General features: G+C 44.0%; 1 protein-coding gene across 1 annotated transcript in view; it reads left to right on the plus strand.

Moving 5' to 3' along the window:
• Positions 1 to 15,573, plus strand: part of MACROH2A2 (macroH2A.2 histone) — a 48,649-nt gene that overhangs the window by 21,332 nt on the left and 11,744 nt on the right. Inside the window, exons 3-4 of the mRNA XM_077894826.1 lie at positions 13,790 to 13,896; positions 15,161 to 15,358. Of these exons, the coding sequence (XP_077750952.1) occupies positions 13,790 to 13,896; positions 15,161 to 15,358 (305 nt within the window). The remainder of the gene's footprint in view (positions 1 to 13,789; positions 13,897 to 15,160; positions 15,359 to 15,573) is intronic.

Consider the following 15,573-nt stretch of genomic DNA (forward strand, 5'->3'; position numbering starts at 1 on the left):
TGGCTCAGAGAGGGAAAGGCGAATGAAGCTTTCAAACTACCTGTTAGGTCCATATCACCCAGTGAGACTGGAAGGCACCAAGTAACCAGAGATCCCACAGCCTCCAAGCAGAGAGTGGGGGTTCCCTGGGGTACTTCAATCCTAAGCCATGTACTTCTGCTACATTACATCACCCTCTAATAATATTGGTATAATCAAACAATAATTAAGTAGTACATCCTTTGCTGCTGCTCGGTGAAGGTCTAAAGTTTGTGCATAATAGAACAGACTTTGGCCTTTTGAATCACTGGCATCTCAGTCTATCGTTCCAATGAAAGCTGATGTTTTCCTGTTCATTCATTTAACAAATACATGTAAACATCCACATGTTTTTGTACACAGCAAGTCCTTAGACTATTCCTTAGTATTAGAATTGAACCACTGGTAGGAGTTTTAATTTATCTCAGATTAGAGCCACCAGACCCCAGCAATGCATAGTAAAGCCCAAATGTCACACTCTGGACTTTGAGCCAGCACATCTTTAAAGATACATAGTATCTCCCAAAGTAGAGTGGCACCCTATTTTTCAAATTGATTATTCATAATCCTCCACTTACTCAATAAACTTTTATTGAAAACTTACTATATGCCCGGTGTTCTCCATGCTGAGGCTACAGCACAGAACAAGATAGGAATCCCCGCCCTCGAGCAGGTGCATTATGGGGAGGAGAAGCACCAAGCAAGTAAGTGAAGCACATATGATTCTAAGCCTGTGACAAGTGCTAGGGGACAAATAAAGCCAGGAGAGAGAGAGAGTGTTCAAGGAATGGGGAGGTAAGGGAGGTTGTGAACGGTGCTGGTCGGAGGCCCCATGGAAGGGGAGGCAGGGAGTGGGCATGCACGTCTGCGGGCTGGCGCTCCAGGCAGGGGGAAGACAGGTGCAGGGTGTTAAGAGGAGCAGCAATGGGATGGAAGGCTGGGCTGAGGAAGTGGCTTGGGCCGTAAATGAGGCCTGAGGAGGATGGGCAGGTGGGGGATGAGAGCTTGCAGTAGGAGTTCTAGAAGGTTTTGAGCGGATGTGGATGTGATCTACCCTTGTGGGGAGAGGGCACCAGGGCAGAAGCAGGGTAAGCAGCAAGAAGTTTCTTACAGAGGTCCAGTGAGTGGGCAGTGAAGGTACCGAGAAGTGGTCAGAGTACCGATATATTTTGAAGGCAAATCCAACAGGATTTGCCGACGTGCTGGACGTGAGCTAGAAGAGAGGATGAGCACCTGGAAGGATGCCGTTGCCAATAACACTGCATCCCCCCGGACCAGTCCCAGCACCCAGCAGAGTCCTGCGCCAGGGGGAAGAAGTGAAGTTGGTCCTCTGAAGCCCAGGCATGTCTTCTCTGTGTCCTTCCCCTCCGTTCCTGTCTATCAGTTTACCAGCTCTGTTACCTTGGGCTAATTCCTGAACCTCCCTGAGTTTCTGGTGTTTCCAGAACTAACTCATTGAACTCCGTTCATGAGCTCACATATGTAAAATGCCTAGTGCATAGGATACACTCAATAAATTGTCATTCTTCTGCTCTCCTACTATTAAGAGCTGATGCAATCATTCAAGGCAAAGTATAATGACTAACTCTGTTAAAATGTTATATTTTCGGGCTGTACTTGCATTGAGAGAAGTTTTAAGCCAAAGGAATGAATCATTATTAGTAGTAGAATTGCAGGCCATTGTTGTAAGTAAAAGAGGGGGAGTTGTTACTTTGGGGTGGGGTAGAGGTCATCAATTGATTTTGTTTAGGAAAGGAGGTTCAAAGCATGAGAGCCTCCAGTCACCCTTGAAATGACCTTCAACATTCATGACACAAATCTGGACTGAGTTTCTTCTTGGGATTAAGCCTTGAAGATGCGGAGGAAAGCAGACAGACCTGGTCCTGCCTCCATCTGCGGGGCTTGCATACCAGCAGAGCGGAGGAACATGAAGCATAACACAGTAAGCGGGCATACATGCCAGGCAGGGAAGTTACAGGAGCTTTGGGAAACGTGTGTACAGGCGGGGTGCTGGGGGCTGCCTCCTGTCAAGTAAGAGTTGTTAGGACATAACCAGGTTCGCAACCCTGGGTTTTTCTTAAGTTGATTGATTTAAAATCCTGATGACGAGGCTCACCTCCAGAGATTCTGGGGAAATGTTCTGGGCATCAGGATTTTTTAAAGCTCTCCCAAGTGATTTTGATGGCAGCCAGAGTGGGGATTTAGTTGGAGGAAATAGGTAGATTCTTTTTTTTTTTTTTTAAGATTTTCTTTATTCATTAGAGACACAAAGAGAGACACAGAGACATAGACAGAAGGAGAAGCAGACTCCCTGCGGGGAGCCTGATGTGAGACGCAATCACGGGATCCCAGGGTCACAACCTGAGCCAAAGGCAGCAGGTTCAACCACTGAGCCACCCAGGCATCCCTGGAATTAGGTCGATTCTGATGGAAGATTGAGCTGGGGGAGATATTCAGGTGGGGTAGGAATGAGGGTGAAGACCCAGAGTTTAGAGGAAGTGTGTGGGCCCCTTCCAGAACCTGGAGCAGAGCTGGGGAATGGGAGGGGGTGAGAGATGAGATGGAGAGTGGACAGGCAGGTCTTTGAGGGCCATGATGAAAATGTATATGATATGCACACACAGGTACACACACACACACATGCTAGGGAGAAGCATAGAAGGGAGGAGGTGGCCTCTGGGGGATACCACTTGGGCTTTAGGTGAAGAGTTAGCAAGAAGCAAGATCAGAGTCCAGGAAACCACTGGGGGCTGTTTTTGTGTCACTTTTGAGGATCAATAGTGGCCAGTTCAGCGGTGTGCAGAGGGGATGATGAGAAGAAATGAGCAAATTGGGGAAATATCTGGAGGACGAGAGTCAGCTCCTCCCAATGATGGGTTGGATGGGAGGAAGGGCATCAAGGAAAGCATGAACCTTTCAGCCTTGGGCTGGCCACTTTCTTTCAAGCCAAGCTGCCATGTTGAGGAGTGGAGATGAGGACTCCACTCTAAGAGGATTGAAGAATTTACCTAAGGAGTCTGACCAAGAAGAGGAAAGTAGAAGACGCATGAGAATGGTGCCTGTAGCTGAAGCAGGAAACTATGGGGTGGAAATAGGGCGCAGGGTGAAGGGCTCAGTGGGGAGCCCATAGGGTTTAGGTCTCTGAGAGGTGCCCTGGAGGACAAATTCTGGCTCTGCCACTTATCAGCTGAGGACTGTAAGGTATATTGCTTTACCCTCATAGCGTCAAGATGAGAATTACATAAGACAATGAATGAAAGGTGCTTGGCACCACTTGGGACACATGTTAGCAACTCATCCCTAAGGGAATTGTTTTTTAGTGAAGCCCTACTAGGCGTGCCTAGAGCCAGAGGGGAGCTGTGGGCTGGAGATACAGATGGGGGGCATTGTGGGCAGACTGCTGTAAAGGCCAAGTGAGCGAGTGAGGTACCCAGAGAGAGTGTGGCAACAAGACTGGGGAGCCCAGGACCAGTCCAAACAGCACCTGCATGCACATGTTTCTGGGCCAAGCAGGGGGAATGTGTGGCAAGGCAGGCTGAGGAGGGCAACAGAGGTTAATGAGGAGAGGCTCATGGAGAGTCAGTGTCTGGGAAACAAAGGAAAGGTGACTGTCACCAATGATGCCAATAAAACCAGACAAGAACTACAAATCTAGCTACCTCAAGGTCATGGTGACCCTGAGGAGGACAGTGTGGGTGCTCAAAGCCAAACTGCAGTGGGTTGAGGAACTGGAGATGTGAACAGGAGGCAAAGGGCGTGGGGACTCTCTTAGGGAGTTTGGCTCAGAAGAAGGCAAAAGAGAGGTTGGCAGCTGGTGGTGTGGCAGGTGGGAGAGGGTGTGACATAGAAGAGGCTTGAGCCCTGGGGTCCTCACATTCAATCTTCAGCTTCCCTGACCAGACCTAAACTTTACCATTTGCTTCCTCTATGGATGTGGGCTACAAACCACAGTTGTGTGTCAACAACACCTGGGACTTTCTTTTTTTTATAGATTTATCTATCTATTTATGATAGACATAGAGAGAGAGAGAGAGAGAGAGAGAGAGGCAGAGACACAGGCAGAGGGAGAAGCAGGCTCCATGCCGGGAGCCCAACGTGGGACTCCATCCCGGGACTCTAGGATTGCACCCTGGGCCAAAGGCAGGCGCTAAACCACTGAACCACCCAGGGATCCCCTACACCTGGGACTTTCAAGCCAATTGAAATCACTGGTGTTTTTTTTATTATAGTCCCCTTGTTAAAGATACATAGAAATATCATTAGGCTGATCATTACTTCAAAATCACAGTAGTTATTAGATCTACCACTAGATCTTGTTATTTAATGTGTTCATAAAGCAGCACACAGACTACTATATTCCAGATTTTTTAATACTTTGAAAATTACATTCCAGTGAATTGGTTTTCTTTGTCATCCTATGTATTTTATATTATGCATTTAAAACTTTATCCTGGCACTCATTAAGATAGCTATAAAAGAACTACAATTGTTGGTGACGATGTAGAGAATTGAAAACCTGGTGCATTGCTGGGAGGCAGGTAAATTGATATAGTTGCTGTGGAAAACAGTTTGTGGTTCCTCAAAAAGTTTAACATAGAGGTAAACCAAGAAATCAAAGAAGAAATAAACAAGAACATGGAACAAATGAAAATGAAAATACAACATCCAAAACCTTTGGGAGACAGCAAAAGCAGTCCTGAGAGGGAAGTTCATAGCAATACAGGCCTACCACAGGAAATAAGAAAAATTTCAAATAAACAGCCTAACCTTACACCTACAGGCACTTGAAAAAGAAGAACAAACAAAACCAAAACCAAAGCAGAAGGAAGGAAATAATAAAAATTAGAGCAGAAATAAATGATATAAAAACTTAAAAAAAAAAAAACGAGCAGTCCTGGTGGCTCAGAGGTTTAGTGCCACCTTCAGCCCAGGGTGTGATCCTGGAGACCTGGGATTAAGTCCTACGTCGGGCTCCCTGCATAGAGCCTGCTTCTCTGTCTGCCTGTGTCTCTGCCTCTCTCCATCTCTTTCTGTGTTTCTCATGAATAAATAAATAAAAACTTTAAAAAAATAAAACTTTATTTTATTATGAATATAATATAATATTATGAAAAACTACATGCCAACAAATTGGACAACCTAGAATAAAAGGATAAATTCCTAGAAACCTCTAACCTTCCAAAACTGAAGCAGGAAGAAATAGAAAGTTTGAATAGAACAATTGCCGGCAAAGAAATTGAAGTTGATCAAAATTGAAGTGATCAAAAAACTCCCAGCAAACAAAAGTCCAGGACCAGACTGCCTCTCAGGCAAATTCTACCAAACATTTAAGGAGTTAATGCCTATTATTTTCAAACTATTCCAGAAAATATAAGAGGAAAGAAAACTTCCAAATTCATTCCATGAGGCCAGCATTACCCCGATACCAAAACCAGATAAAGACACCACACAAAAAAAAAGAGAACTAAAGGCCAATATCTCTGATAACCATAGATGCGAAATTCCTCAACAAAATACTAGAAAACCATCCAACAGTACATGAAAAAAAGCATTCCCTATGACCAAGTAGAATTATTCCCAGAATGCAAGGGTGGTTCAATATTTACAAAACAATCAACGTGATACATTGCATAAGTCAGAGAAGGGATAAGAACCATATGACCATTTCAGTAGATGCATAAGAAGCATTTGATTAAAATGTAACATCCATTCATGATATTAAAAAAACCTCAAAGAGCCTTCTATGAAAAATACACAGGGAATATTATACTCAGTAGGGGAAAAGCTGAGAGGTTTTCTCTATGGTCAAGAACAAGACAAGGATGTCCACTCACCATTTTTATTCAACATAGTAGTAGAAGTCCTAGATACAGCAATCAGTCAACAAAAAGAAATGAAGGGCATCCAGACTGGTCAGGAAGAAGTAAAACTATTTGCACTATTTGCAGATAACATGTCATTCTATATAGAAAACCCTAAAGACTCCACAAAAAAAAACTACTAGAACTGATCAAGAATTCAGTAAGGTCACAGCATACAAAATCAATGTACAAAAATCTGTTGAATTTCTAGACACTAATAATGAAGCAGCAGAAAGAGAAATTAAGAAAACAATCCCATTTTCAATTGCACCAACAATAATAAAGTACCTTTGAATAAACTTAACCAAGGAGGTGAAAGGCCTGTATTCTGAAAAGTATAAAACATTGATGAAGGAAATTGAAGATGACAAAAAGAAATGGATTGGAAGAAAAATATTGTTAAAATGCCTATACTTCCCAAAGCAATCTCTAGATTTATTGCAAACTCTATCAAAATACCAACACCATTTTTCACCAACCTGGAACAAATAACCCTGAAATCTATATGGAACCACAGAAGACCCCGAATAACCAAAGCGATCTTGAAAAAGAAAAACAAAACGGGAGCATCACAATTCCAGACTTCAAGTTATATTACAAAACTGTAGTAATCAAAACCACATGTTACTGGCAGAAAAATAGACACATAGATCAATGGAACAGAATAGAAAACCCAGAAATGAACCCAGAATCATATGATCAATCTTCGACAAAACAGGAAAGAATATCCAGTGGGAAAAAGACAATCTCTACAACAAATGATGTTGGGAAAACTGGACAACAACATGCAAAAGAATGAACCTAGACCACTTTCTTATGCCATACACAAAAAATAAATTCAAAATGGATTAAAGACCTAAAAGTAGGACTTGAAACCATAAACATTCTTGAAGAGAGCACAGGCAATAACTTACCTAAAATTTGTCATAGCAACATTTTTCTAGATATGTCTCCTGATGAAATAAAAGCAAAATTAAACTATTGGGACTATATCAAAATACAATGCTTCTGGGATGTCTGGGTAGATCAGTTGGTTGAGTGTCCAACTACTGATTTAGGCTCAGGTCATGCTATCTGGGCCCTGAGGGAGCCCAGCATCAGCTCTGCACTCATTGAGGAATGTGCTTGAGATTCTCTCTCTCCCTCTCTCCCTCTCTCCTTTCCCCATTCCATGCATATGTGCACACGCTTGCGCACGCTCTCTCTCTCTCCCTCCCCCTTTCTAAAATAAATAAATCTTTTTAAATAAAATTTAAAAATGAAAAGCTTCTGCACAGCAAAGGAAACAATCGATAAAACTGAAAGACCACCTACTGAATGGGAGAAGATATTTGCAAATGACATATCCCATAAAGAATTAGTATCCAACATATATAAAGAACTTATACAATTCAACACTCAACAAACCAATAGTCCAATTTAAAAATGGGCAGAAGACACGAACAGAAATTTCTCCAAAGAAGACATCAAGATGGCCAATAAACACATGAAAAGATACTCAACAGCACTCATCATCAGGGAAATGCAAATTAAAATTATGATGAGATATCACCTCATACCTGTCAGGATGACTGAAATCAAAAACACAAGAAACAGCAGGTGTTGGCAAGGATGTGGAGAAAAAAGAACCCTTGTGTGCTGTTGGTGGGAATGCAAGCTGGTCCAGCCATTCTGGAAAACAGTATGGAGATTCCTCAAAAATTAATAAAGAACTACTGAAGACGCCTAGGCGGCTCAGTGGTTGAGAGTCTGCCTTTGGCTCAGGGTGTGATCCCAGGATCCTGGGATCGAGTCCCACATCGGGTTCCTTGCAGGGAGCCTGCCTCTCCCTCTGCCTATGTCTCTGCCCCTCTCTCTGTGTCTCTCATGAATAAATAAATAAAAATAAAATAAATAAATAAATAAATAAAAATAAAATAAAAAATTTAAAAATAAAAAAGAACTATTCTACAATCCAGCAATTGTACTGAGTATTTACCCCCAAAAAATTTAAAAACACAAATTCAAAGGGATACATGTCCCCTATGTTTATTGCATCATTCACAATAGCCAAATTATGGAAACAGCCCAAGTATCTATCGATAGATGAATAGATAAAGATATGGGGTACATGGGGATTAAGGAGTACACTTGTCATACACTGGGTGATATACGGAAGTGTTGAATTACTATATTGTGCACCTGAAACTAATACTAAAACTATATTGGAATTAAAATAAAATGCTTAACTTAAAAAAAGTTAAACATGATTATCATATGACCCAGCAATTCCACTCCTAGGTACATGCCCGAAATAATAGAAATCAGAGACTTAAACAGATATTTATATACAAATATTCATGCAACATTATACATACAAAGGAGCCAAAAATGGAAACAACCCAAGTATCCAACAGATGAACTGGTAAACAAAACGTGGTGCAACAAAATGTGCAACAGAATGTTACTCAGCCCTAAAAAGGAAGGAAGTTCTGACACCTGCTCCACACGGCTGAGCCTTGGAAGACTTTTCTGCAAAGTGGGATTGAAAAAAGCCAGACGTAATAAGACAAATGTGCATGATTCCACTTTGATGCAGTGTCAGAGTAGTGAAATTTATAGAGACAGAGCATGGAGAGACAGTTGTAGGGGCCGGGGTGTGGGGGTGGGTTGGGCATGATAGTTTAATGGGCATGGAGCTTCCATTTAAGAGGAGGAAGCACTGGAGATGGATGGTGGGGATGGTTGCACAATACTGGGAACGTAATCGATGCCACTGAGTCATTCACTTAGAAATGGCAAATTTCATGTTATGTGTACTTTATCGCAATAAAAAAAAAAATCTTTATGCTGAGAACAGGTCCATAGACCTCACCAGACTACCAAAGGTGTCCTGGCACCGACAAGGGTGTAGCGTCCCTGGCAGAGGGAGAGCGGCTGAAGATGCTGGAGACAAGGGGCCCCATCGGGGAAGTGGGGACCCTGGGGCCTCCAGAACTGGCTGGAGGCTCTGGTCCAGGGGGGTAGGTCCCTGCTCTGGCTCCCAGAGGCACATACCACAGCGCCCCCCGTGGGCACATCAGCCTCTGGCAGACACCCTCCTCCTACACATACAGCATCACCTTCGCTGTCTCTCCTCATAAAACAGTTTTTAAGTCTCACCATTCAGCTCTCATCTCCTGCCCTGGTCTCAACAGCAGACAGTGCTCTTCACCCCCGAAGGCGCCCTGGGATTCTCCCGCTGATGTCCTGGGAGCTGGGCGGGGGATGTCCTGTGGCCAGCTCACTTCTCCCCTGAGGTTCATGTGGACGCTCCCCCTCCGTGCCTTGGGAAGCGAACCTTGGGCCACAGGCGTGGCCAGTAAGCGAAGGATAGGGGCTACTTAACTAAAAAAGAAAACTGCACAAATATTCAGCTGCTCTGGGTGAGACAGAGCAGTCGGCCCGATTTCCCTGGGCTGGCTGCCGGGCTGGGCCCAGGCTCACACATCACCATGGTGTTAGAGCCACGCAGTGTTTCTAGTCGCAAGAAAAGAGGAGGAGGTTGCACAGTCTGGTGGCAGACACATGTTGAACTGCTCATCTAGAACATCCCTTCCACCTGACACATCCCCAGGCCTCCCAGGATGGACCTTCATACCTGAGGTTGTCGATCTGTAAACATTGACCCAGTTCACATCTCCAACAGAAGTGACAGAGAAGGGACTGAAAGAGTAAGCCCCCAATTCTGGAAAATAGTTTTTGTTTTTGCCAACAAAAGATAAAGCATAAATGTAAGATGTCGAAAATGAATAATTTAAATCATTTTTGTAGTGAGAAAATGTTCTGTAACATATTTCTAACTGCCAGGACAAACAGGTCTTTAAAAAAAGCTTGACTCGGGATCCCTGGGTGGCGCAGCGGTTTGGCGCCTGCCTTTGGAGACCTGGGATCAAATCCCACATCGGGCTCCCGGTGAATGGAGCCTGCTTCTCCCTCTGCCTATGTCTCTGCCTCTCTCTCTCTCTGTGTGACTATCATAAATTAAAAAAAAAAAGCTTGACTCTCAGGGCACCTTAAGTCATTGTGTCACATAGAAACCCATCATTTACATCATTTCCAGACAATATGGTCTATCCGTTTAACAACAAGCATTTCTTTATCTAATGATTTTCATTTATTGCATTTGTGTTTTAAAAAGAGCATTTTGCCAGCCAAGGCCACATGTGTGGTTGTGCAGGTTGTACACTGTGCAAGGACACCTGTTGAAGAGAGTATCATTCACATCATAGACCCCTAAGATTTGTATCTTTATTACGAGCATTCCCGGCAGATGGCAGTAAACGGTGTTGTTCTAACGAAATCAGGGAAGTAAAGTGTTTGGCAGAAGGGACATCTAGTCTATACAAAGGTACCTATGGGCCAGCAGAGGCCTTGTTGGCATGCATCTGGAGGAAGACAAAAATGGGGATGGGGAAACCATTTGAACAGCCATTGCAACTCTCTGGGCTCAAGGAGCAGAGAGCCTGAGCTCAGGGAATGGTAGTAGGTGCGGAGAAGGGAGACAAAGATGTGTGATTCAAGAGGCCAGGGAGGGGGAGGGAGGGAGGATTCCCAGGCCTCTGGGAGGAGCTATATGTGGATAGAGCTGCCACCCCCAAGGAAATTATTTGGATTTGGGGATGTGGTAAATTTTATTTACCTGCAGAACGCCCCAGGTGAGGTTGTCCAGGTGACATCACATCAGGACTGGAGGTGCAGATCGAGTGGCATGGGCAAGTGGGAAGCAAGAGCCATGAATGGAAGGGGTTTCCCTGGGAGACTGCATGGCCTAAGCAGACCAGGGAGGGGGTGCCCCAGACCCCTGGGGATTTCATCACCTCGTGGGCAAGTGGGTGAGGAAGCAGGGGCTGAGGAAGGAGACAGTCTTGAAGGGGTGGCCACTCCACGCCCTCTGTCCCTACCCTACAGTTACTGTGCTACTTCCCGGCTCCTGTGGAGGGGGGACAGCCAATGTTGGCTTAGATTGTGGACAAAATGAGAGGACACAATGCTTCCAAGATTATGTGTCTGCTGAGCTTTCCAACATCCGTTTTGGCTACAGAAATCCTTTTTTTTTTTTTTTTTTTTTTTTAACGACCAGAGTCTAAGCTGTATTCCAGATGGTTCCTATTGCTGGAAGTGTGACTTCCGAGAATATAGAAGTCTATAGACTTCCAAGGATGTCTCCACCGCTTGACAGAATTATAATCTTCTCACAAAATTTTCAGCGAAATGAAAATGTGCTGTAGAAACCCATTTTTCCTGTCGACTGCCAATAGGAGGATACCTGTGTTCTCGAGATCAAACCACCCGAGAATTTAACGAACGTTTATAGTTCGTGCACATATGTGGGTCATAATGACATTTGGAAATATTAATAATAATGAATGTTATTTCAGACATTTAAACCGTGAGGTCCATGTCCCGAGGAATGTTCTGGCCAAATATCCAACAGAGAAGTCCTTCGTCTAGATTTTCGGCTGTGTGTTGAGAAGCTTTTCTCTTTCTAGAACACAAGGCTACCTCTGCTTTTGCGCTAGGGCACAGAATCGAGGTTTTTCTCTCCTATAACTGATTTTGGAAGGCCTAGTCCAGGAGCCCGGGCGCGTGCTGGCTGGGCCTCACCTACCTGCCTCGCGTGAGGCCACCTGCGGAGTCACTGCCCCAAGGCTCTGGCCCTCCTGCCTCGATTCCAGCGGAGTGTCCGTCTGTGAATCCAATGTCTGTGCATCTGTCTCTGACAGGCTAAAAATAACCCGACCTCAGGGGCTTCCCGAAGGCCCCAAATCTGTAGGGCTGCCCACTTAGCCCTGCCTCTCCTGCCGACAGCTCATTTGAGGAAGTTGGCAGGATGCTTAGCATCTTCCTCTGAGGGCAGGAGACACAGGCAGGCAAGTGGTAGTCCAAGATGCTAAAATAAGTTCAATTGCTCAGAAGCTTAAGAGTGGGAGGCTCCTTGACCCCCACACACACACCCAATCTAGCGAAAGAGGGGAGAGGAGTCCTTCCTCCCTGGTATGAGGACCCCAAGATGTACATCAATAAAAAGCAACTCCTTTTTTATTGTGCACAATGAGGAGCTATACTTTTTAACCTAGAGTTGGAAAAGCCAGTCTGTTGGTGAAAGCTTTATAATGACATTTCTTTGTGACAAGTACCCTCTCCTAAGGGAAAGAAAGGGTTGGGCAGCAGCCTGAGAGCAGCCAACCAGATGATCTAATGGGGCATGAATTTCAAATACTCCATCCCGTTTTCCCAACAAGTGTGCTCATACTTCTCAAACTACCGCCATCCCCCAGTCTTTGATTCTGAAAATACGGCCACCATATAAATGGATTGTTGGTAAACACGATATTCATTGCTTAATAACCTGGAAAAGATGTTGTGAGAATGAATTTGCAGTGATTTAGCACTTTTCATTATGGAAATTCTATATAAATATTTAACTCTAATGCGTATTTTATTCTAATTTTTTGTTAATCACATTTGCTTAGTTAATATGGCATACTTATGCAGTTTTTTTATTACCATAGATTTTTATGAGTGATGGCAATTTCATGTGCTATTTATTTGAAATTAGGTTGATTGTAAAGACTCACACAGAACTGCCTGTTAATTTTAGAGCTTAGTATTTATGCCATTGTACCAGCAAATTCCCCCAACACACACACACGCATTTTGCCACCACATTATCAGTGAGACAACACATCGCCACATTGTCTCTAGCTTTCTAAGGGAAGGAATTTTCCTTTAAAGCCTCATTAATACTTTTGAAGGCGGACAAATTTGATTAGCAGAACATCTCTCTGAAATCGGGGGCGAAAGAAAGAGACAGAGGAGGAGGGGGAAAGCAGACAGATGGTATGAACCAATTCTATAGATTTTTTTAAATTGTGACTAAAAATGATGACATGTAAAATCGTTTTAGGGACATTCCTCTTTACCAGCCCTTTTACATTTACCAAATGACATGTTTATTAAAGTCAGATCCTGAGGAATAGGTGGAAACCCTCCAAACCCCAAATACCTTCCTTCCAGGCCCTGTAGGTATCCCCGTTCCGAATTCACTTTCCAGGTTAAACATTTCCTCACTCCACAGTATGACTTAGTTCGTACCATCCGCTTTGGCATTGAGGGAAGAGGAAAAGGAGATTCTGGAAGGCATCCCAATGGGCCCCAAAGACAGACTCTGCCTACATCACTATTTTCAGAGACAGCCTTGCTCTCCTGAGACGGGAAGAGACTCAGGTCCTGTTAGGGTTCGGTATTGGTCAGAATTAACTGTTCCTGACTGTGGCTTAAACAGGAGAGTTTGCTTCTCTCTCATACAAAGGAGTTTATAGATGACAGTCCAGGAGTAAGGACAGCCCAGCTGTGCGCCTCCACCGTCATAAGAGACTCCAGTTCCTTCTATCTTGTTGTTCTTTCTCTTGGCCAAATTCCAGCCATCATGTCCTCCTCGGTCTGCCAGCAGAAAGGGAAGAAGGGCACAGCCTGCCATTGATGGACACTTCCCAGAAGTGCCCTACAGTATGCCACCCGCCTCTTGTTGGTCAGAATTTAGTCATGTGACCACAGTGATCAACAAGGCAGATTGGGAAATACTCTTCCCTCCTGTGATGATGGGCTCAACCAAAAACTCAGAGGTCCAAATACTAAGGATGATTGGGGAGAATTAATGTCAGAGGCCACTAGAAGCTGGCCACGGGATCATAGAACAGGTCTTGCTAAAACATCTTACTCATCTGTAACCTGAGTTCTTTCTCAGCTTTCTGGATTTCTTTCCAGGCCCGGGCATAAAACTTACAAACGAATAAATGTGATCAAATTCAAAGGCCATTTCCAAAGAAAAGCTCTAGGAAGCTCAGACTCCACTCTGATTGCCTATTAACTCCCTATTGTGATTTCAGCGGAAATTCTAGAACTGGCTGGGAACGCCGCAAGGGACAACAAGAAGGCCCGGATAGCACCAAGACACATCCTGCTGGCAGTTGCCAATGACGAGGAGCTCAATCAGGTATGTCTGCCTGAAGCATTGCGACAAGCCACAGAATGGTTTTGCCAGATACACTATTACACGTGGACCCGGTTGGCTATAAATCATTCCTGCTACAGTTCCCAAGCATATTAATACCAAAAAAAATCAGATCATATAAGAGAAGAATAAATTTGATAGCTATGTCATTCAGATAGAAAATTCCCTCTGGAATAGACCCGTTATATATCCTGGGTCTTGCCAGACCTTCTTTTCCTCTCTAAAAGTGAGCTTTGTGTGTGACTAGGGAAGCTGCAGTGCATAGCTGTTATTCACGGTTTCTTCACTCAAATTTTGCTGACAATTTATTTGATGAGGGCAGAAGAATCTTCTTCATATTATAGAATTAACTCCCAAGTGCAAATGCCTCCTCCAGGAAATGCTAGATGGATGGTAGGTAGTATAAGAATTTTTATTCTATTTATTTTTCTTCTCACATTGTGTGTGGCCAACACTCAGTTCTTATTTCCAGTCCATCGTGGACTAAAATTTCTAAAGATACAATAAAAACTAATTGCTAGACAAATTTTAAAAAACAAAAACAAAAATTTTAAAAAACAAAACATGCAATCCCAAAGCAAAATGTTTTGCTATTTGATCCAATAGGTAATACAATACCTCTGTCAGTTTGCAAGGACTCTTCCTTGCAATTTCTGTATTTCTCTTGTCTTGGACAGTCACTAACTATCCATGGACCAGCTTTGGATGCAGACCATACTTGGAGAACCCACACTGCTTCGGGGTGTGCAGACTAGACTAATGTAGTAGTACGTCGATTATTCACAAAATGAACATTAATGGAGAGCCGCATTGGTCAAACATATTTTACTGATGGGATGTGTGATCAAAAGAGTGTGGAGACCACTAGTCTGTTGCTAACTGGGGCTAGCCTTAGTGTTGACCTTTGAACCCAGTTTCATCAAGCTGTGCTCCCCACTTGTGTAGCTCTTTATCCTCTGTTATGTCTGGAATTCCACAGCCCTGGAAACATCCCCGGCCTCAGCCTCTATACCCCTTCATCGTGCCTCTCTTGTTTTGCTTTCTGTATGAGGCCATGGGATGCCTGGATACCTACAGAGACACGCTCTACCAGGGAAACAGGAAAGCCAATTAAACCACCCATCATGCAGTGTCTTTGGGAAAGCAAAGACCAGACTTAACATTTGTTTTGCCATCATTTTGAACTGTAGTAAGTCCAGAACCAGCAAGCTCTTTGCTGCCTTAGCTCATGCGTTTCTCTCTTTAGCTGCTTAAAGGAGTGACCATCGCCAGTGGAGGTGTCCTGCCCAGAATTCACCCTGAACTGCTGGCCAAAAAGCGAGGGACCAAAGGGAAGTCAGAAGCTATCCTCTCCCCTCCCCCTGAGAAAAGGGGAAGGAAGGCGGCATCAGGCAAGAAGGGAGGCAAGAAATCTAAGGCTGCCAAACCACGGACGTCCAAAAAGGTGAGCCCAGGTCACCTGTGTGCCAGGGACTCAGACAACAGAAAGTTGAAAGATCAGAAGATGAGGTTGTGACCAGCATTGCTGATGGGCTGGGGACTCTGTGCGCTGGGAAAAAATGGCAAAGGACCTCTGGGACGAGAGCTTAAATCACCCAGCAGAGTCTACTAGAGGTTTCCAAACCCAAAACACGAGTGGTCTTCATGTTTCCAGAGGCT

Source organism: Canis aureus, chromosome 4 (genome assembly GCF_053574225.1).
Source record: "Canis aureus isolate CA01 chromosome 4, VMU_Caureus_v.1.0, whole genome shotgun sequence".
In the NCBI taxonomy this organism is placed as follows: Eukaryota; Metazoa; Chordata; class Mammalia; order Carnivora; family Canidae; genus Canis; species Canis aureus.